This window comes from Neolamprologus brichardi, unplaced genomic scaffold (assembly GCF_056152115.1).
Source record: "Neolamprologus brichardi isolate AB-2024 unplaced genomic scaffold, ASM5615211v1 NODE_ptg000031l+_length_7269946_cov_1, whole genome shotgun sequence".
In the NCBI taxonomy this organism is placed as follows: Eukaryota; Metazoa; Chordata; class Actinopteri; order Cichliformes; family Cichlidae; genus Neolamprologus; species Neolamprologus brichardi.
The window spans coordinates 6001688-6024339 of NW_028270136.1; the positions used below are offsets into that span (position 1 = coordinate 6001688).

Sequence of the window (22652 nt, forward strand, 5' to 3'; positions counted from 1 at the left end):
ATTCGTTTTAGCAATTATTGTTTTTTAATGTCACAATTCCAACCCTGCTCCTTTATCCGGGCTTCGACCAGCAAAAGTGACCCGAAATAGGCACTCTGGTGGAGTTACCTTATGTGTGTGTGTTTATAAGTAGTTTTAAACCTTGTGATCCACAAAACAGCATAAGAGTGAAAAGAGTAAAAGAAGAACTGACTGCGTTACAGTCAATGCGGGAGCAGCGGCTTCGCTCATGCGCGGTTCATTTGCAGTTTGGACGCATCTCCTGCAGCTGGGGGAGGACTATCCTCTGCCCGTGAGTGCTTTAGCATAGGTGAGGTGCACCGCTGCTTGGTGAGAGTAAGAACAACACGCCCTTTCACGTCAAAAAGTCGTCATAAATAAGTCTCCAATAACACCAGAAAAAATCGCCAGATTTGTCGCTAGTCGCTTTTTAGGAAAAAAAAGTCGCTAAGGGGGTCTAAAAACTCGCTAAATATAGCGACAAAGTCGCTGAGTTGGCAACACTGGACGGTAGTGACGGGGCATTTTCAAACCACATCTTTCATCTGCACTGAGAAGCAAAACTTCCATCTTACTTAGGTTTTCTAAGTTAAGACAACTCAAATAAATTGAGTTTATCAGCGTTTTTGCATAAAAAGTACTGGTGGTAACTTACTTAAATTGAGTTCTAATAACAAATTGATAAAAATTGAGTTCAGCCTACTTAATATTTTTAATTAAACACAATATTAGATTTTACCGTGTATCAGGGTGAAAAACCTGGGAAAGTTCTTGCATGGCGTCTCAAGCAGCTCCAGAGTGAAAGGGTTATTATCTCACTGCAAAATGAGCTAGGAGAAATTATTGTGGATCCGGCAGATATAAATGAATCCTTCAGGAAATATGAAGATCTTTACAGTTCACAAATATCTAATGACCACTCGGGACTAAAAAAGTTTTTAGATAAGATAAATATACCCAATATACCAGAAAACCCCGGACCAATTGCCTCCCAATTGAAATTTATAAAAAAAATTTAAATATAATATAAATATAAACTACATGATAGTATTTCTGGTGTAACAATAGGACAGACAGAACATCGCTTAGCCTTGTATGCAGATGATTTAATTATTTTTCTTAAAAATATTAACAAATCCATCCCGGCTCTGCTAGAATTGATTAAGGAGTTTGGTAAAATTTCTGGTTACAAGATCAATATGTCTAAAACATCCATTATGCTAATAAACCAATTAGATCGGGAAAACCCAACCTCTGTTGTTACTCAATTTAACGTTGTCAATAGCTTCACCTATTTGGGCATCCAAATTGTTCCTTTTGCGAAATGATATCATAGAAATCAACTATAATTCAGTTATTCCAGATGTCTCAAACTCTCTGGATACATGGACTGCTCTACCAATGTCATTAATGGGGAAAATAAATACTCTCAAAATGAATATACTCCCTAAACTGTTGTACTTTTTTCAAAACTTGCCTCTGCCACCACCAAGCAATTTATTTTCTCAACTGAGGACACTCTTCATCAAGTTTTTATGGAAGAATAGGCGCCCCAGGTTGTGCCTATCTCTACTGTATCTGCCTTACGACAGAGGAGGGCTTAAATGCCCAAACCCACTATGGTACTACCGGGCGGCGCAGCTGAGAACACTAACATTTTACTATGTAGAAGAGAATGTGCCACTGTGCAGAGAGATGAAGGGTATGCACTGAAGTTGCCATTTCCCATTTACCTGTACTCGGCTAATCTTAAGAAACTCAAAAGAAACAGCAACGATCCCATGGTCAGAAAGATGATTGATGTGTGGCATCAAGTTAAGACTCACCTCAATGAAGTTACTCTCAGTATTCAGCCCGATATGGGGAAAGGATCATTTCCCCCCAGGACGGGGTGAAGGGGGATTTAAAATATGAGCTGAAAGGGGGTTACAAAAAATAGGAGATCTTTACAATAATAAATAAACATTTACTGTCCTTTGATGAAATTGTTGTAAAGCATGACATAGTCTGCAGCCAGTTCTTTAGATATTTACAGATTTTATTAGAGCACAGCAAAACCAGTCCTTGTCCATTCCTGGCCTATCAACACTTGAAGAAATGATGGTGAAAGATTGCCGGGGAAGGGGCTTGATTTCTAAAACCTATAATGAACTGGTGGCCGCCTCTACAGAAATGTCCGTAAAGAAGCTTGAATCCTGGAGAGAAGACTTACAGGAGAACATCTCCCTTGAAGAGTGGGAGAGGGCTTGCGCCAGGGCACAGTCACAAACAGTGAACACTCGTTTAAATCTCTTGGTTAATGCGTACGTATATGACTCCAGTCAAACTTAATGCTTTCTACAGTACCATCCCGGATGTTTGTATAAAATGCGATGAGGAAAAGGGCACACTTCTCCATTGTTTGTGGCAGTGTCCTGAAATTAGGAAATTCTGGGAAGAAGTGAAACAATGCACTAAAGAAATATTAGAAATAAAAATGCATTTAGATCCAAAACTTTTTCTGCTGGGCATCTGTCCAGCTAACTGTAATATAACAAGGAAACATCGCTTATTTTTAGACATGGGGCTGCTGATGGCTGACAGAGTGATTGCCATTACTTGGAAAGAGTTGGATAGACCGAGAAGAAGTAAATGGATTTCAGAGTTAACATCTACTCTGCCCTTAGAAAAGATCACCTACGCAATCGGGGGTAAGCGGCGATGCTTTGATAGCATCTGGGGCCCCTTCAAAAACTTCCTTGCTAATAAAAACTTGCCCCACTTGGTGGAAACTTTTGGGGAGGATTCATAGGTGGCCCTCTGCAGTCCACTTGGGAACATGTTTATTGCTTGACATTGAGCAACTACTTTCTAATTTACATACAACGTATACCTGTGAGTGTGCATAATTTATGTTGGGAGATGCACACAGTTATTCCCCCTTTTTCCCTTTTTTTTCTTGTTTGTTTGTTTTGCTTTTGTGTGTTGTTTTTGTTGTTTTGTTGTTGCTGTTTTTTTCTCATCCTTTCCTATATGGTGGTGTGTGCATAAAGGCAGTGTGTGTAGCTTGTAGTTTATGTAAGTTTAGCTACTTGTTTTGTTACGCTTCGTAGATGTGTACAGTGCTATGTTCAAAATCAATAAAGACACTGTTGGAAAAAAAATGATTTCAAATGTTTATGTAAATATTTCTCCCAGTAAATATTTAACCCTGTCATGCATGACAGGGTTAAATGACACGTCATACATCTGTAGTAACATTAAACGACCAGTGGGTGGCAGAGTATGGAGCGACACATCAGAGTCCGATGTAGTGGTTTATGTGCAGGTACACCATCAACACTGACACAAGCACAACAAACTTTGAACAGCTGTCCACTGTAGTGACCACCAGAGATGGGTTAGACGTTAACAAGTAACAAGTAAGTACTGTAATCCGATTACTTTTTTCAAGTAACGAGTAAAGTAAGGGATTACTATTGCAAAAACGGTAATTAGATTACCGTTACTTTCCCGTAGGAACGCTGCGTTACTGCGTTACTAAAACCGTGATTTTTTGCGAGAATGTCTCATGACAGTGACGTAAGCGAGTGCGACGTTCGTGACAACAGCTGTGTGCAGATCAACAATGGATCATATATCGAGTGCAGAGAGAGTATGAGCGTGCAGCGTTTAAAGCGTGGAAGTACTGACCTTACTTTGAGTTTGATTCCATAAAAAGTGACAAAAACATTAGTGTCCGTTGTGCGTGGGAAGAAAACTTCTTTTTACAGCGAAAAAAACCCTAAACTTCCGAGCAAGCACCGAGTAGCTACGACGTAATGGGAAACTCACAGAGAAAATCGCGGATTCTTCCACTGACCGCGGCACACCTGCACCAGGGTAACCCTCCGCCTACCGCACTCCGGCTTTACAGGTGAAAATAGAGCAACAGGACCGCTAGTCTTTGACTTTATTTATTTTCTGCTGTGTTTTACTTGCATCTATTTGAAAGACTGAGTGTAAACACACACAAAAATATTTTATTTTACGTGCTGGAATGTGCAGAAAATAGGTTTAAATGTTAAACTAATTTCTTCCAGTCAGAGAATGTTGCAGATAATTAAATCTTTGCTTGATGCATAAAGTTAAAAGATTAAAACTAATAAAACAAGTTTTAAAAAGAGACTTTTCCATTTGATTACATTTTGTATGATGATTATGTAGAAAAAGTAGAATTGGGCTGAAAGATCTATCACTTTATCACCTATTCAGGTTGTAAATCGTGTTTTTAAAAAGTAACTAAGTAACTAAGTAATTAATTACTTTTGAAAATAAGTAATCAGTAAAGTAACTGGATTACTTTTTTGGGGGAAGTAATCAGTAATTAGTTACTGATTACTTTTTTCAAGTAACTTGACCAACACTGGTGACCACTATGGTCACAATCTAGCGTGAAAAATTTGCCAAATCAAAAAAGTAGAGCTACCTGCTGCGGTGAATCAGGCAGCAGCGTTTTCATGGATGTCTCACGTGTTGTTTCATTGTTTCTTTTACATCAACTTAACAATAGGACAGCATTGGCAGAAGTTGATAAGTTTGTTCACTTTTAAATAGGAGGTTAATAAAAACTATTACTAATTTCTTTTTATTGAACATCTTCAGTGTTAACTGTAAATGGAACGACATCATAAAGAGACTATTTTTTCCTTTCCGCTGACATAACAATAACATCGAAGAACAAAACGAGCAGCTGTGGCTCAGGAGAAGGTTGGTGGTTTGATCCCTGGCTCCTCCGGTCTGGATCTATCCATGAAGCAGAATACTGAACCACTGAAGCATTTATTCGAGTGTGAATGTTAGACAAAAGCACTTAGGGACAGAAAAAAGTGCTTGTGTGATGTGTGTGAATAAGCTGAACGAGCCTCATAATAGAAAGTGCTTTGGGGCTTAAATACAGTAGGAAAGAGCTATAAGTACTAGGACCAAAATGACACACGGCTACAATGAACTCTGTGTGTAGCAGCCTAGCAAGTGTGTGAAAGTGAAGCTCGTGTGTGCATTTGCTTGTCTTGTTGAGAGATTGGGGGAAGAAAAAAAGTAAAGAATGAAAGAAATAAGGGGGGGGGGGGGGGGGGATTGCAGTGGCTCCATTCTCTTTTGCTTCTTTTTATTCTGCTGCTGAATTCACCCTCAACCAAAAACACCTCACATTCTGTAATTCCCTCCCCCTGTTTGTGCCTCTCTCTCTCTCCTACTCTGCAGCAGACTACAGCACAGTCAGCTACTATGGGGACTGCAGTCTTACGCTATAGCACAAGCAGAGAGCTGGGGGTGGGGGGTTGAACGAGGTGGGGGAGTGAGAGCATATTGGGTGGAGGGTTGGTGAGAAGGGACTGAATAGCAATAATAAGCAATATAGCACTCATCTCTGATTATGTAGCACAGTAATAAACCACAGTGAGCCGTCAGTGTGATGACACGAGAGAACGAGATCGGAGATGGACGATGTGGATTGTGAAGTAGAAGACAGACAGAAATGGGCAAACCTGGCACCTTTGCAAATATGATACACATACTTAAGGACAGACGCCACAGGACAACAACTCATGCCGTCCTGCTTTTCTTTGTCAAATATTTTTTTGAAACAACGTTTAAACCTTCATCCTGAAACAAGCTAATCGGCTAACAGAAGCTGGACTTTAGCTTACCTGAGCATTGCTGCTGCACTGACCATCTACCTCTCAACCCAATCTTTTGTCCCAGTGCTGGCACCAAAACTATTGACTGCAACACTTTCAAAGTCACTTCCACTGTCACACTGATGCTGTCCTAACTCCCTCAACCATGACATCAGCTTGTCTTTTTTTGTACCATCACCCCTCATTATTCAGTCAGTCGTTTGCTGCCATTTACATTGCAGACCACAGGTCCTCATTCCTGTGATATCTACATATGAACGCAACACTGTGGTTAAGAAAAGATCTTGGTTCGTATAAGGTTTTTGTCTGCACAAACTGGGGTCCCCTGTATAGACACGAGGACCATCTACAGCCAGACTGCCTGCATTTCTGCATAAAGGGCATTCTGTGTCCTGCACTTGCACTAAAACTTGCAGCATCATTCTATTTGACTGTATATTGTGAGGATACGGGGTTGGAACAAGCCTCTCTGAACTGCAACACTTGCATAAACTGAGTGAGATCCTCTTTGACCTGTACAGCACATACTGATAGAGATGTTCACCTATATCACTGTTGACGCCTGATTGCTGTTTCACATGTGGATACGGTGCTGGGCCACAGCTTGGTTACAGTTTGATTAAATTAATCAAGCAGCTTCTTCTTCTTCTTGTCTTCAGCTTGAGAAAATAACGTCTGAAAATTATTTATTTACTGTAGTAATCTAACAAGTTTTACTTGAGTTTTTCACAAAAACAACACCTGTGGTTTTTACAAATTAAATCTCGAGCCACTTTGGTTTGTGCACTGGTGCATTGCAGCATTTGTCAGAAGCTGATTTGCCTTAATTCTACTAAAAGTTCAGAGTATAAATCATCACAACGCAGCTCTCCTCGAAATGACTGTTGTTGCATTGACTCTATAAAAACCAAGAGAATTCCCTCTGATAGCTTTGCTGACATCTTACAGTTTTCTCTAATCAGCAGAACTTTCAGTAAACTTAAAGTGGGTAAAAAAGCAGCATATTTAAAATACAATACTCTAGATAGTAAAGCCCACTTTATGGTAAATAGCCTGGTTCTTATTCAGCGTCCTTCTAGTCACCACTCTATACAAAACGCATCATTTACCCAAACACTGTCTACATGTAAGTGCTTTCTGCCTCTGATAAATGCACCACCGAGCAGACTGGGCTTCAGTATCTTGCCCAAGAATACTTTGGCGTGCCGACTGGAGCAGCCAGGGATCACACGCTTAACCTTCCAATTAGCATGTGACCTAATCTAGTCCTGAGCTAGTCCAGTTTCGCCTCTGTGCTGAAAAGCAGACCAGCTGCACACAAACATCTTCAAACTGCTTTGGTGCCAGCAAAAAGGTTTAACATAGTCTCACCTTCCACAAAATATTCTCATGCAACCAAGAAGCTCGTGACATATCAAAGCCAGTCCTTTTCACCATGATGTTGTGATGCTGTCAAACAACCGCTGGATCAATCACTGGATTTAAGAACTGCACCAGATTCAACAGGAGGCAGTTTAGATGGAATTTAATTCAAGAATAGTGAAAACTGAAAATGAAGGTGAGCTCCTGTTCTCTCGTGGACCCCGTGGACTCTGTGTCCACACAAACACCAGCTGCAAGTTCAGGTTAGAAGGCCATTTGTTGTTAGTGGTCTCTTTGAGCTCCTCTTTCCTCTCTTCTCCTTCCACCTACTCCCAGCCGCAACTTGGAACAGGAACTGCCCAAAAAGACTCATTGGCTGTCCTCTGCCACCCCCGGAGGCCATCGCCACATCCTCAGGGTCCAGGGCCATCACAGGTGACCCAGTGCACTCCCCCTACCACCTGTTTGACCAGCAGCTCAGGTCAATCAGGTCCCACACCACCAGACTCACTAACAGCTGCTTCCCCTGGGCCATTCAGACTGTTAACAAGCACTATCCCCCACAGCCCACCCCTGCCCACCCACCTCACAACCTGAGCCATGGTCTCAGAAACCTTCATCACTCAGGTCTTTTCTTTTCTCTGGACTTCTTCCAAGCACTTTACAGCTATTTTGTTCTAAACGTGTGCCTCTCTCTTCTTTTTGTGTACGTCCCTCTTCACTGTAAATACTTCTCGTGTTTGTTATTTATTCCTGCTGTCTGCTGTGTATATTTTATTCTGGCACCGCTGGTTTTGTTGCACATGTACAATGACCAAAAAGGGATATTCTTTTCTATTCTATTCTATTCTATTCTATTCTATTTTTGCATTCTGATATTTATCTTTCTATTAAAAGACAGCTCAGTTCTTGCTTGATTGTAAGGGCATACTTTCCTATTTTCTAGGGCCTTTGACTTCTGATTGTGATAAAACTCCTACATATACACAGCATGTTGAGATTACTGTTGCAGGTTGTTGGTGTTATATAGTATAAATCTTCTGACTCATTATAGTCAGGACAGAACATTTGAATCATTCTGAAGTGAGTTCCTGGGAGGCAACAACATTTAGAGACAGACAAAGCAGTTGTGAACAACATTGGAGCAACAGCAGTACCTAAACTAAAGTCTATGTAAACTACATGTGCACATGTACTGAGACAAACCTCTAGGATGAAGTGTGAGGATGCACAGCTGACGTTCCTTTATTGCATTTTGATCACTTTACTCATAGAGGTGACCTCTAGACTGTTGAATAATTTTCACAAAGTATGGATTGACAAGACATAGCTATGGAAAAAACATGTGTGATGTACGATAGACATTCAGGATGGATGCACACTTGTGAAACATTTGTGAGATGGATGGGCTGATGCGCACACAGCAGGAGCCACAATCCTCATGCAAAATGATTCATGACAAAGATCAAACGTACACCACTGTGGCTTTTTTTAACCCGCAGAGAACTGAACGTCCTTTAATCCTCCAACAGTATCCGGAGAACATTTACGCGCAACAATGCGCAGTTGCCAAAACAGTGCCAAACGCATGAGTTGCAGAGCGCGCACGAGAAAAGGGGAACACAGATTGAACGTTACACTTGCCACTCACCCGGGCATATTTGGAGGAGTAGGGATCCTCAAACAGTGCCCACATCCAGGGCTGCCACACCTCCCACCGTGTCGCCCTGCGGCCGTCCTCCTGCATGCACAGACGTTTCAGGTCGCCATCCGCTCCGCCGGTGAGTGCAGGGTCGTCCTCGGGTGGATCCGGTTCGGGGGTCTCAAAGCTGTCCAGGGCTTCTTCTGCATCACGGTGCTGTCGGTAATTCATCCAGCAGCACGCCTCCACGTCCGTCTCATCGATGCCCCAGAAGGCGAGCTCTTCCTCGAAGAGCGGCCCGCAGACATCGTTGGGGCAGTGGAGCTTGCCGGTACGGTAGTAGTTGAGGATGAAGGCGAAGGTGGCCGGGTGGCGATCAAAGAAGAACTCGTCGGACTTGGGATCGTAGTCGAAGTTGCTGTAGGCGTCGGGCTCTGTCAGCCAAGACAAGCGCGTCCCCGGCAACGTCTTTAGGGTGCTCCGGTAGGTCTCGTGTCGAATTCCACCGCAGTTGATGACGATCTTCTCGCTATCTGACGCCGAGCAAGTCATGGTGCTGGAGCATCCTTCGGTCGGTACGTCCGACTGCTGCTGCTGCGGCTACTGCCTTTCCCCATCCACCGTCGGTCCCCGATCTGTATGCCTCTGTTATACTGTACCGCCAACAGGGAGACACGGTGCCAAGTGAGAGAAGGGAAGGAAGGAGGAGTCAGCCTCTCTGCCTCTCTGAGAGAGAGAGGGGGATCTGCAGGCGCGTGTATATGTACGAAAGAGAGAATGTGTGGGATGCGGATTTTATGAATCAATAGGTTTCCCCGCTGATTGACTGCCTGCCTGCGCGATTGATTTACTGAGTTCGCGTGATTCAAATCCTTTGGCGATGTTGAATTCGCGACCTCCACATGAAAACATTTGCTCTTATTCTCATCCTGTGGGTCTCTGCAGCCTGTACTTGTGCAGAGAAATCCGATGTGTTGAACTAAGCAGAGCGAGAGCATGCACGTGATCATTTGCTTCGTTTTTTTCCTTCTGAAACACTGGTGCGCATCTATTAGCATCTCTGCATGCCTGCTGAAACAAACCGTATTCAGGAATTTCATTTATTTCGTAGGTTTCGCTTTCCTGGTGTCCAACTTTCCACCACATACTTAAAACTGGCTGCAGGAGAATGCACTCTGCTATGAGAGCCAGTAACATTAGTGGCTCTGAATCATTGTTTTCTCTCTCATTTACAGTTCTGACTTAGAGGAGGTGGTAAACCTCACTCTGGCTGATGGATCACAAACCATATATTTAAAAAAAAAAAAAAAAACCTCTTATTTTGGGGTTTTCCTTATTTGGAATTCTCAGCCAGGAAAATCTGAGCATCAGCCTCTTCCATACCTGAAAATCTGTTGTATTTCTATGCAGTAGTTTATATGTTTTCTGCATCCATTCACAGTAAAAGTATGTATTCATGTACAGTAAATGAAAACATGTATTGGAATATAACCCAGTTAGGATCGATGCCATTCTTTCCCACTTTGAAATAATTATTCTCAGTGGATTTAATTCAATATTGTCCCTGCCAAGTCACACATGAAGAGTAGATGATATGAATTCAGGCTGCTTTTGTCTCCTTTGTTTGTGAAGTAACCTAATTAAATTTGTACCAGTCACTTTTTGTCAGTTTAATAGCCCGCGTGGGTTTCAAAGGTTTGTAATGTTTACAACATTCTGAATATTCACATGTTACCAGTTTCTTTGCAATGATGAATGAATATCCAGAGACTGCATATAAAACGGAGCCTTCTGTTCCTCGTGTCAGGTTTCAGTATTGGGGTAGATCACCAATCCATCACAGAGCGTACACACAGACAATCATTCACTCTCACATTTACAGCTATGGGCAGTTTGGAATCGCTGGTTGCCCTAACCCCACTGACTGCACGTCTTTGGACTGTGGGAGGAAGCCAGATTATCTGGAGAGAACATGCAAGCGCCACACAGAAAGGCCCAAGCAGGGTGGTGGAGACAAGCTCAGGACCTTGTTGCAGTGAGGCAACAGTGCTAACCACTGCACCACCATGCTCACCATTCCCAATGGACATAACTTCCAACTGTGAAAAGTAAAGCCAATGCTAAAGTGTCCTAACACTGAATTCTTTCTGATGGCCAGCAGGAGGTGACTCTTCTGGTGTCAAAGACACGTGGTTGATTAGAAACCACATGTTTCCTTTATCTATGACCTTAGGAAACACTTTGCTGATGATTTTGTGGGGGTAAAATGGATATTCCTCTTCACATAAAAACTTAACTAATAACTTGTAACTGATCATATCCAGTTAAGTCATAATAATAATGGATTGGATTTACAAAGCGCTTTTCAAGGCACCCAAAGTGCTTTACAATGCCACTATTCATTCACACACTGGTGGAGGCAGCTACAGTTGTAGCCACAGCTGCCCTGCAGACTGACAGAAGCGAGGCTGCCATATCGCGCCATCGGCCCCTCTCTGGCCATCACCAGTAGGCGGTAGGTGAAGTGTCTTGCCCAAGGACACAACGACCAGGACAGAGAGCCCGGGGATCGAACCGGCGACCTTCAAGTTACAGATGCGCTTCCCAACCCCCTGAGCCACAGTCGCCCCGATTGTTCACGTTTTGGGAATAAAATTAAATATTTCTGAAGGAAGGTAACAGTTGTTTATTTCAGTATATATTTTGGCCTTTTTTCATGTAGTCTGGCTTTGAGAAATGAACATTTTCTACACGGGCAGTGGTGCAGGGATTAGCACTGTTGCCTCACAGCAAACAGTTTTAATCCACCACCCGGCTGGGTCCTTTCTGTGCGGAGTTTGCATGTTCTCCTCGTGTTTGCGTGGGTTTCCCCGCTACTCTGACTCCCTCCCACTGTCCAAAGAAATGCAGTTAGTGGAATTAGGTTAACTGGTCATTCTAAATTGCCCATAGAGGTAATTCTGAGTGTGAATGGTTGTTTGTATCTATGTGTTACCCTGTGACAGACTGGCGACCTGTCCGGGGTGCACCCCCTCGTCCTGTGGTAGCTGGGAAAGGTTTTCTACATACGGCGGTGGGCGTGTCCCTCTTAAAATCTAAGCCTATGCATGTCTGAATATATTGATGGCAGATTTGGAAAATCTTTACAGTAATTCTATTTCTCAGCATTGAGTGACTCCGTACTGGTTTACCTCTATTGGATCTAAAAAATCTGTATAATTAATAAAAGTAATATTTTTGAGGGATGTTTCCTGTTCAATTAATAAACAAAAATAGTTGCTACAAAAATGTTTGATACAAAATAAATAAGTTGAATGAACATTCTCCAAATGTGGTGATTCCATAGTTTTGACATGGGTTGTAGAACTCAGTGTGATTTTACATCGTGTCCTGTAGGTGGCGCCGTTCTGTGCACGCTTGAGGCACCGAGTGTGTTTGGTGAAGACTCGATCATTCTAGCGCGTTTACGTTCCAGGAGTTTTATGGTCACGATCGTTTTTAAATACTTTAGCAATGCTGTAACTAACATATTAACATTAAATCTGTTCAATGTAAAATTCTGAATTATTTGTTTTATTAAGGTTGCAAGTGATAAAGCTCTCATCGTCCTTCTCTGTCTCAGCTTCATCCACACTTTTTTAATCTACTAAAACACTTGGCTCAATTAGGAGGAGCAGGAGGGATATGACGGTGCCTCACGCCCACTTCCCTCTCTCTCTATCGCTGTTACTCTCCAAGACTGTCCCCCCACCACCAACGAGAGGGAGAGAGAGGCCAGAAGCAGAACAAGTATTTGCTGAGATCCACAGAATGTGGAGGAAAAAGACTGCAGACCATCAGATCATTAGTGCTCTCCCATTTTCTCTCTCTCTCTTTCTCTCACACCGAGTATTCTTTCCATTTCTCTCTCCACCTTTCCTTATCATCTCCACTGCCTGTCTGCCCTCCCTCCTCTCCCTCAGTGCAGAGCTAATGTGCTGCGTTGGCCTGTTGAGAACAGTCTGCAGCACTGTGCTTCATTCTCCACTAATACGTCATGGAAACACACACACACGCATCTACAGAGCTATGCCCTCAAAATATGAAATACAATAAACCACCCAAATACACCAGACCTGATGTTCAAGCTCTCATCACAATCTGACCACCTCTACACAGGATGTGTTAAGGTTTTAGTACATGAACTGATATTTGATTGGTCGTGCAAACTAAACAAATCGGTTTCCTTTGCCTTACAGAAACCTTGGTACAGCAGGATGATTCGTTTTAAACATTCACCATCCCTGAGTCAGACTAACTGTCAGAGTCCTCTGAGCACAGGCTGAGGAGGGGGTGAAGGAGCAATCTTCCCATCCAGCTTATTAATCAACCAAAGATCCAGACTTTTAATTCATTTGAAAGCCTGATTCTTAGCCTCGTTCACCCCAGCTAGAAAACCAAAAAATAGTTTTATTTGTAGTTCTCTATCGTTCACATAGGCCTTACTCTGAGTTTCTGTCTAATTTCTTAGATTTTGTTATCTGATTTAGTTCTCAGCTCAGATTAAATAATTATTGTGGGTGATTTTAACATCCATGTAGATGCTAAAAATGCTGCAACTGAACATTTAACGTCTCCTGTCTGATCATTTCCTGATAACATTTACATTTACAATAATTGATTACACAGCAGTGCAGAGTAGACGTTATCACAGTAGATGTCTTTCTGAAAGCGCTGTAACTAAGTTTAAGAATATAATCCAGCCACTGTTATCATCGTCAATGCCCTGTACCAACACAGAGCAGAGCAGCTATCTGAACGCTGCTCCAACAGAGGTCGATTATCTTGTTAATAATTTCACCTCCTCACTACGTACGACTCTGGATACTGTAGCTCCAGTGAAAACTAAGGTCTCTAATCAGAAGTACCTGACTCCGTGGTATAATTCTCAAACACGTAGCCTAAAGCAGATGACTCGTAATCTGGAGAGGAAATGGCGTGTCACAAATTTAGAAGATCATCATTTAGCCTGGAGAAATAGTTTGTGGCTTTATAAGAAAGCCCTCCACAAAGCCAGAACATCTTACTACTCATCACTGATTGAAGAAAATAAGAACAACCCCAGGTTTCTCTTCAGCACTGTAGCCAGGCTGACAAACAGTCAGAGCTCTGTTGAGCCAACCATCCCTTTAACGTTAACTAGTAATGACTTCATGAACATCTTCACAAATAACATTTTTATCATTAGAGAAAAAATTACCAATAATCATCCCACAGATGTAATATTATCTACAGCTACTCTTAGTACCATTGATGTTAAGTTAGACTCTTTTTCTCCAATCGATCTTTCTGAGTTAACTTCAATAATTACTTCCTCCAAACCATCAACGTGTCTTTTAGACCCCATTCCTACAAAACTGCTCAAAGAAGTCCTGCCATTGATTAATTCTTCGATCTTATATATGATCAACCTATCTCTAATAATCAGCTATGTACCACAGGCCTTCAAGCTGGCTGTAGTTAAACCTTTACTCAAAAAGCATCTCTAGACCCAGCAGTCTTAGCTAATTATAGGCCAATCTCCAACCTTCCTTTCATATCAAACATCCTTGAAAGAGTAGTTGTCAAACAGCTAACAGATCATCTGCAGAGGAATGGTTTATTTGAAGAGTTTCAGTCAGGTTTCAGAGTTCATCACAGCACAGAAACAGCTTTAGTGAAGGTTACAAATGATCTTCTTATGGCCTCTGACAGTGGACTCATCTCTGTGCTTGTCCTTCTTGACCTTAGTGCAGCATTCGATACTGTTGACCATAATATCCTATTAGAGCGATTAGAACATGCTGTAGGTATTACAGGTATTGCACTGCAGTGGTTTGTATCATATCTATCTAATAGACTCCAATTTGTGCATGTAAATGGAGAGTCCTCTTCACACACTGAGGTTAATTATGGAGTTCCACAGGGTTCAGTGCTAGGACCAATTCTGTTTACATTATACATGCTTCCCCTAGGCAGCATCATTAGAAGACATAGCATACATTTACACTGCTATGCAGATGACACCCAGCTCTATCTGTCCATGAAGCCAGATAACACACACCAATGAGTTAAACTGCAGGAATGTCTTAAAGACATAAAGACCTGGATGGCCACTAACTTTCTGCTTCTTAATTCAGATAAAACTGAGGTCATTGTACTCGGTGCTGAAAAGCTTAGAAATATGGTATCTAACCAGATTCTTACTCTGGATGGCATTACCTTGGCCTCCAGTAACACTGTGAGGAACCTTGGAGTCATTTTTGACCAGGACATGTCCTTCAACGCACATATTAAACAAATATGTAAGACTGCGTTCTTCCATTTGTGCAACATCTCTAAAATTAGAAATATCCTGTCTCAGAGTGACGCTGAAAAACTAGTTCATGCATTTATTACTTCCAGGCTGGACGACTGTAATTCATTATTATCAGGATGTCCAAAAAACTCCCTGAAAAGCCTTCAGCTAATCCAAAATGCTGCAGCAAGAGTCCTGACAGGGACTAGAAAGAGAGAGCAGATTTCTCCTGTTTTGGCTTCCTGTTAAATCCAGAATTCAAAATGCTGCTCTTCACATACAAGGTCTTAAATAATCAGGCCCCATCTTATCTTAATGACCTTGTAGTACCATATCACCCTATTAGAGCACTTCGCTCTCGCCCTGCAGGCCTAATTGTTGTTCCTAGAGTATTTAAAAGTAGAATGGGAGGCAGAGCCTTCAGTTTTCAGGCCCCTCTTCTGTGGAACCAGCTTCCAGTGTGGATTCGGCAAAATGTTGATTCTTTCCTTTTAAGATTAGGCTTAAATTTTTCTCTTGCAGCTTTATGGTCTTTATCTCCACTGCAGGGGAGGGATGGCACAGCAAGTTTGAGGGGTAGTGCCACAAGAAGGCTTCCAGGGCAACTGCATTCAATCTAGTAATCACGATCTTTATCAGTAACGCCGGGACCTTAGTGGGGATGAGGAGGCAACTGGAAAGCTGTCTGGCCAGAGTCAAAAACTTGAAAGCAAAACTGTTCACTGTAAATAAAAGTATTCACAAGCAGGCTGAACCTGTGACTGAGGTTTACATTGGTGCCGAAACCCAGGCTCGCCATATCAGACTTGCAACACACACAGACGCTCCAACTGCTCCCCCAAATGCTTGCAGAGATGGCAAAGAGCAAGCGCCAGCTTAGATGGGGACCAGACAAGCATCTACCACCCCAAACTGAAGGGTTGATGGAGCGGCTCAATAAGACTTTAAACTCCATGATTCGTAATTTCATTCACGGGGATAAACGCAATTGGGATCACTGGTTAGACCCTCTGTTGTTTGCAGTGGGGAGGCACTCCGCACTTACAACAGTTTTCGCCCTTTCACTTGCTGTTCGGCAGGAAGTCGCGGGGTTGTTGGACCTGATTAAAGGCCCAGCTAAAAACAAGATTCGGTATGTCCTGGATCTGAGCCCAAAGCTGCACACAGATTGTCACAGGAAAATTAGCTCTAGGCCCGGGAACGTCAACAGTGCCTATACAGCAGAGGGGCTAGACTCGGGCAATTTTCACCAGGGGCCAAAGTGCCTGTATTACTCCCTTCTCCAAGCTCAAAGTCACTCGCCAAGTGGCATGAACCCTTTGTGGTTCTTTCATGATGGATGGGAGTGACATGGCAGCCAGGATGTTGCAGTCTGCTGCCACACAGAAGGAAGCATGGTTGGTGAACATGGTGGTTCTGGAGGGGTTTTGTTGATCCTGGCAGAGGATCAGCTGGCAGTGGGGCCAGGAACTCCATGAGAATGCTTGCAGCTGGCGGTGGGGAGCCAACCAGTCATGGCCCAGAGGAGGAGGCTCTGTGGCTTGTCTCCATCCTGGTCAGTGGCGGAGGAGCAGGGCATATTGGCATTGATTTCATTTTCCACTGCGATCTCTCTGCAGGTCCCGGCGGCTACAGTGATTGGGGGGAGATTTCCCACTAAAGTCGTCTTGAGATGATACTCTACGCTTTACTACTACTCTACTAGGTTGCCTGCACATAAAAGCCAAATAGTTCAGAAGGAATTGGCTGAGGTACTGAAAATGGGAGTAATAAAAGAGTGACAGCGCGTGAAGTAGCCTCATAGTTAAGTAGGATGTGAAGAAGTGAAGAAGGCTGGATCTGGTTCTGTGTAGATCACACAAGGAGAACGAGGTTACAGATGGATGGTTACTCTGGGCCCTGGGTTGAACCACATCACACTTCTGTTCGGCTTGTTCAGAGCCCCACCACTTTCCAGTGCCTCATGGACCGGGTGCTGCAGCCACATGCTGCACATGCTGCCACTTACCTGGATGATGTCATCATCCACGGTTACACAGCCAACCCAAAAAAGTGTGCAGTTGAACAGAGGGAGGTAGAGTATCTGGATTACCTTGGCAGGTGCGCCCACAGGGAGAGAAAACGTCAGCCATTGCATCCTGGCCGCGACCCAGGCCAATCTGTTCCCAAAATGAAGGGGTGTATCGGGCATAAGCTAATCAACGTGTTTTGCCCACAGGGAGAGAAAACGTCAGCCATTGCATCCTGGCCGCGACCCAGGCCAATCTGTTCCCAAAATGAAGGGGTGTATCGGGCATAAGCTAATCAACGTGTTTTGCCCATTTGCTTAATGTCTAATGGCACTACAGGATATTTATGAACATCCCCATGCACACATCTAACCTCCACCCACTCTGCCAGCACCACTGACCCTGGCTGAACCAGGGTTTTTGTTGCAGCCCAAGTCCACCAAAGCCTGGTGCATACCCCCTTGGCACCTTACTGGAACACCTTACATCCCTCCCAGGATAGTGTTACGGGGCCAGCGAAATGAAACACCTCCCTGAAGTGCCCCGGGCACCTGCACCTTAAACACGAAAGTCACAGGAAAAGAAGACAGGAAAGAATGGGTTAGTAGGCCTTATCAGAGGGTGTCAGGAGGCCTCCTTGTAGCTGGGACTGGTTGATTTTCTTGGTTTGCTTGATGTGTTCTCTTTATTTACAGTGCAGTTTCTCCCACAGGGAATCTTTCCAGCCACTCTCTGTCATCTCCACATGTTACTGCAGCACAGCTTCACTGTCCGTTCTTCCCCTGCAGGTCTCAGCGTCCTACTGAAATAGGAGGATTATATGATTGCTGCCAGCTACACCAACCTTTCTTCCAACACCACAACCAAACCCTCTACTCCATGTCAGACCCTACAGCAGAAAAAGTGCTGACTTTGTCTTTGCATATATTCCACAGGAGTCCACTGGCTTTTCACCTATTGAGTTGCTATATGAAGTGAGAAGACTTCTGGATCTCTGAAGAGATTACTGGGAGAATCCCCAGCTAGGAGAGAACATAGTGGGAGAAGCTGGTGGAGATGGCAGCATTTGCACAGGACAACATAAGGTCAGCCCAAGACCTTCAGACGATTTGGTACGACAAGAAGGCAGAGTCTTTAACCTGGGCCAAAAGACACTGTTATTTTATCCCACCAGTGATAATTTGACAGAAAAGTTACAAGATTGTACGATGGGGATCTGTAGTTAGAGGATTACAGATCTTTATTTAAATGCTGTCGCCTGAGAGACAATATTAGATAAAAAATGACACCAATTATTTGATTTAGGAAAGTGTGGCTAAGCGCAATTATTGTGTATATGGGTGCTGATTATAGCACAGCCTGGCTCATGAGCTACTTTTTCTTTAATATTACACATCTGTTATTTAACATTTAGTCCCAAAAGTTTGAAAAATAAGAGTAAAACATGACAGTTTTGCTTTTCACATTCTTCACAGTTGTGTGTGCAAAGAACATGCTGCATTTTTTGGGCCATGTTGGCGCTCTCCATGGTCCCCACAGTATTCCAGCTTTCAGCACACTGGACAGCGACACTACTGCTAAGCTGTCTTGATGCATGCTCAATCATCCAGACAAGTCAGTTCTGTTCATTTTCTCCCACTGAAAACAAGATGTCCAGATGAACAGAATCAACTTTCCTTACCTGGTGGTTAGGCAAGACAACGGCACGTAAGAAGGCTGACTACAACCACCTGAGATTCAGCCTCAGATGCAGACTTTACTTACTTACTTTAGATTACTTCTACAAGTCTGCAAATAAGCTCTTCAGCTAAGAGTCTCTGAGCAACTACAATGCCCCAGAAGGCACAGCACCAGCTGCTCGATGAGTGGGTGAGACAAACAAATTTTACCACCAATGTGCTAAAATCAAAAGAGAAAAGGATCCAACACAGACTTATTATGCATTTAGTTGAGAATACTGAGAAGGCTCATCTAGCACAGCAGAAAAGTCTGAGACCAGGCAACAAAGGAAGTTGGACCTACTTGTTGTGCATCTGAAACCACAGCAAAATATGGAGAGTGTCCTCAGTGGCCAGGAGAGAGAAGGATGCCATATCGTGAACAAGTGGATGAAAAATCTGTCTGAAACTCACCCAAAAACATCCTTGCAAACAGATTGAACTTTGCTGTGATGCAGAGACAAATCCCGCTAGTGAAATTGAATACAGCCACAGGAAGAGCAATTCAAAACAACAACATTGCAGATGTAGATGCAAAGCAACGTCCTCTAGCAACTTCCCCCAGCATCCAACATCAGGAGGAGAGGAAGGCACTCGCATCACTTAGTAATGACAACATCCTTCCGGCAGACAAGAGCAGGTGCACAGTTTTACTAAACCAGAAAGACTATTATAAGTACTTTTGTCACTGCTCAGTGACAGCAAAACGGAGCGTGCCCGCTCCGACCGGCTTTAAAGGGTTAAGGTTTGACTCTCATCATCCACTGGAGCACAAACTGGGCGTCATCAGGACGCTACAACACAGAGCGAACACCATCCCCACTGACACAGCGGCCAGGGAGGCAGAAGAACATCAAGAAGGCCCTGAGTAAATGTGGTTACCCCAGCTGGGCTTTTGTCAAAGCTGGAAAGGCTCCTAAAGAAAGCTCCAGCTGATCCAGGAGAGAAGGACGACCGCTGCCTAAGCAAAAACCTGTAGTGATCCGTACGTGTCAGGAGTATCAGCTGAGACGCATTTTTTCTAAACACCGCGTCTCTGTGGCTTTTAAACCCCAAAACACGCTGCGCCAAAAACTGGTCCACCCCAAGAATCGGGTCCCCGACACAAACAGAGTAACGTAGTGTGCGCTGTTAAGTGCAGGAGGATTCAATTCAATATTATTCAATTCAGTTTTATTTATACAGCTCCAAATGACAACAACAGTCGACTCAAGGTGCTTTATATTGTAAGGTAGACCCTGCAATAATACACACAGAGAAAAACCCAACAATCATATGACCCCTTATAAGCAACACTTTGGTGACAGTGGGAAGGAAAAACTCCCTTTTAACAGGAAGAAACCTCAGACAGAACCAGGCTCAGGGAGGGGCGGGGCCATCTGCTGTGATTGGTTGGGGTGAGAGAAGGATTGCCATGAGTTATACATCGGGGAAACCAAACAACCTCTGGCTAAGTGGACAACACAGAAGAATTAATTCATCAGGCCCCTCACAGGCCAGTGGACACTCTTTCAATGATGAGGATGTAACATCCTGGACAGGGAGGAACGCTGGTTTGAGGGCGGAGTCAAGGAGGCCATTTACGTGAAAAGGGAAAGACCATCTCTGAATGGAGGAGGGGCCTAAGGGTCCATCTGTCACCATCTTACATGCTGTGATTGCAGCCATTCCCCAACTCTCTGTGAATGGTACTCATGGTTATTGATCAGTGGTTGTTGATCAATGGTCATGACATGTTGCATATTAATGATCCCAGGAACTGACCTCACAGCCCATTGTTCAGTGGTACATTTCTATTTAGAGTGAGTAGATTATGTGCCTATATGTTGGCACAATATTCAGTCCAATCAGAATCTAGTTAGTTTTCTGCTAAAATTAAACTGACAGGTGAGTGAGATTAAAACTGATTTCAAAAGAGGGACTGGAGGAGTCCTAAGGTCATAAAGGTATTTGAACTAATCTCACCCACACAATGTTTCCGACCTCTGCTTTCAGTGCCCACACCAGCTTGAATTTTTTGACCTGTTAATTGATACTGAATTAATATTTATGATTATAATCTTAGTGTTTGTTTAATGTTGTAATGGTTATATGTGCTATATAGTAAATACAGTTCAAAGAAGGACACCTACAGGCAGAAGATGGAAAACCAGCTTCATCAAAACAATGTCAGTGAAGTCTGGAGAGGCAGGATCAACACAATTCTTCCCAGTGTCCGGAAGGACAAGCTGGAGAACACAGGAGTGGACCATCTCCTCACTACATGGATACTGGACTACCTCACCGACCGACCACCGTCCAGTATGTGAGAACTCGGACAGGGTCTTCTGCAGAGCGGAGGCCCCACAGGAACGGTTCTGGCACTGTTCCTCTTCACAGTAACAGTAGCACTCAGTCTTTTCTGAAGACCAAAACATGGTAGACAGGTGGCACAGAGGAGAGATCAGGCGAATCAGGCAACGAAGGAGACCAAATCAAGTTTATTTTCTTCAATAAAAGTTTCCAAAACTTTGCACGTCACAGTTGCTGGTTGTTACACGACACCGTCAGCTGTCAGCGCAGTGCTAACCTGCGGGGGGCTCTGGGACCTCTCCCAGCTGTCTTAGGACAGAAAAACTATTTTGAATGAATCAAATTATCACAGATGTTCCACATAAACACACAGCTGCTTCAGTGTTTACAAATGACAGTAAATGGTAAAATGTCTGTTGTGTTTTGTGCGCTTTGGCAGCGTTTTTCTTATTGCTGGTGTTTCTTAAGTCACAGTGCATTTGGCCTCACAGGGCCGTAGTACTTGTACCTGTTATTGCTCTTAACTGGTTCTGTGAAGCACTTTGGCGTACCTCTGGGTTTTAAATGTGCTATATAAATGAAATTGTATTTTATTGTATTGTCTGTATATGTTCTAAGTCACCCAGAGAGACTGGACTTCTTCTTTTCACCTCTCATCTAATACCAAAGGCTGGAGAGTCCCAGATCTGTGTGTCCTCCCGTCGTTGACCCACTATCATCATGTGCCTCGTTACATGAGCCAAAGTGGGGAAAAGGCGTGGTTATTGTGTGCCTCACACTATCATGTGACCTGCTGAGATCACCTGATGCAAGATGCGAGTGGGGTATTGGGGGGGGATAGTTGGTGTCATAAGCCACCCATCTGTTTAAAGATGGCCGATCACCTTTTTTTCCCTGCAATAGCCACGCCCCTTTTGCCCGTGCTGAGTTAGTCATATATTCCATGTCTGTTATGTTCTTGTCAATATTCTTTACATTCATCCATCCATCTTCATCCGCTTTATCCGAGGCCGGGTCGTGGGGGCAGCAGCCCAAGCAGAGAAGCCCAGACCTCCCTCTCCCCAGCCACCTCCTCCAGCTTATCCGGGGGAACACCAAGGCGTTCCCAGGCCAGCCGAGAGATATAATCTCTCCAGCGTGTCCTGGGTCTGCCCCGGGGCCTCCTCCCGGTGGGACATGCCCGGAACACCTCACCCAGGAGGCGCCCAGGAGGCATCCTTGTCAGATGCCCGAACCACCTCAGCTGGCTCTTTTCGATGTGGAGCAGCAGCGGCTCTACTCTGAGCCCCTCCCGGATGGCCGAACTTCTCACCCTATCTCTAAGGGAGAGGCCAGCCACCCTTCGGAGGAAGCTCATTTCCGCCGCTTGTATCCGCGATCTCGTTCTTTCGGTCACTACCCACAGCTCGTGGCCATAGGTGAGGGTAGGGACGTAGATCGACCGGTAAATTGAGAGCTTCGCTTTTACACTCAGCTCCCTCTTCACCACAACGGACCGGTGCAGTGTCTGCATTACTGCAGCTGCAGCCCCAATCCGTCTGTCGATCTCCGGCTCCCTTCTTCTTCTTTACATTTATAATTGATATATTAGTGCTATTCATTAAATTTGTCAACTCTGTAACGTATTGTATTGTTTAAATAGCCAGCTTAAGA

General features: G+C 43.8%; 1 protein-coding gene across 4 annotated transcripts in view; it reads right to left on the minus strand.

Annotated features, from left to right (window-relative positions):
- LOC102781238 (voltage-gated potassium channel KCNC1-like) overlaps positions 1 to 9476 on the minus strand; it is a 96842-nt gene extending 87366 nt beyond the window's left edge. For all 4 annotated transcript variants that reach the window (XM_006807865.3, XM_087837376.1, XM_087837375.1 and 1 more), the window contains exon 1: positions 8674 to 9476. In XM_006807865.3, the coding sequence (XP_006807928.1) occupies positions 8674 to 9216 (543 nt within the window). In that variant the 5' untranslated portion in view covers positions 9217 to 9476. The remainder of the gene's footprint in view (positions 1 to 8673) is intronic.
- Positions 9477 to 22652: the final 13176 nt, after the last annotated feature.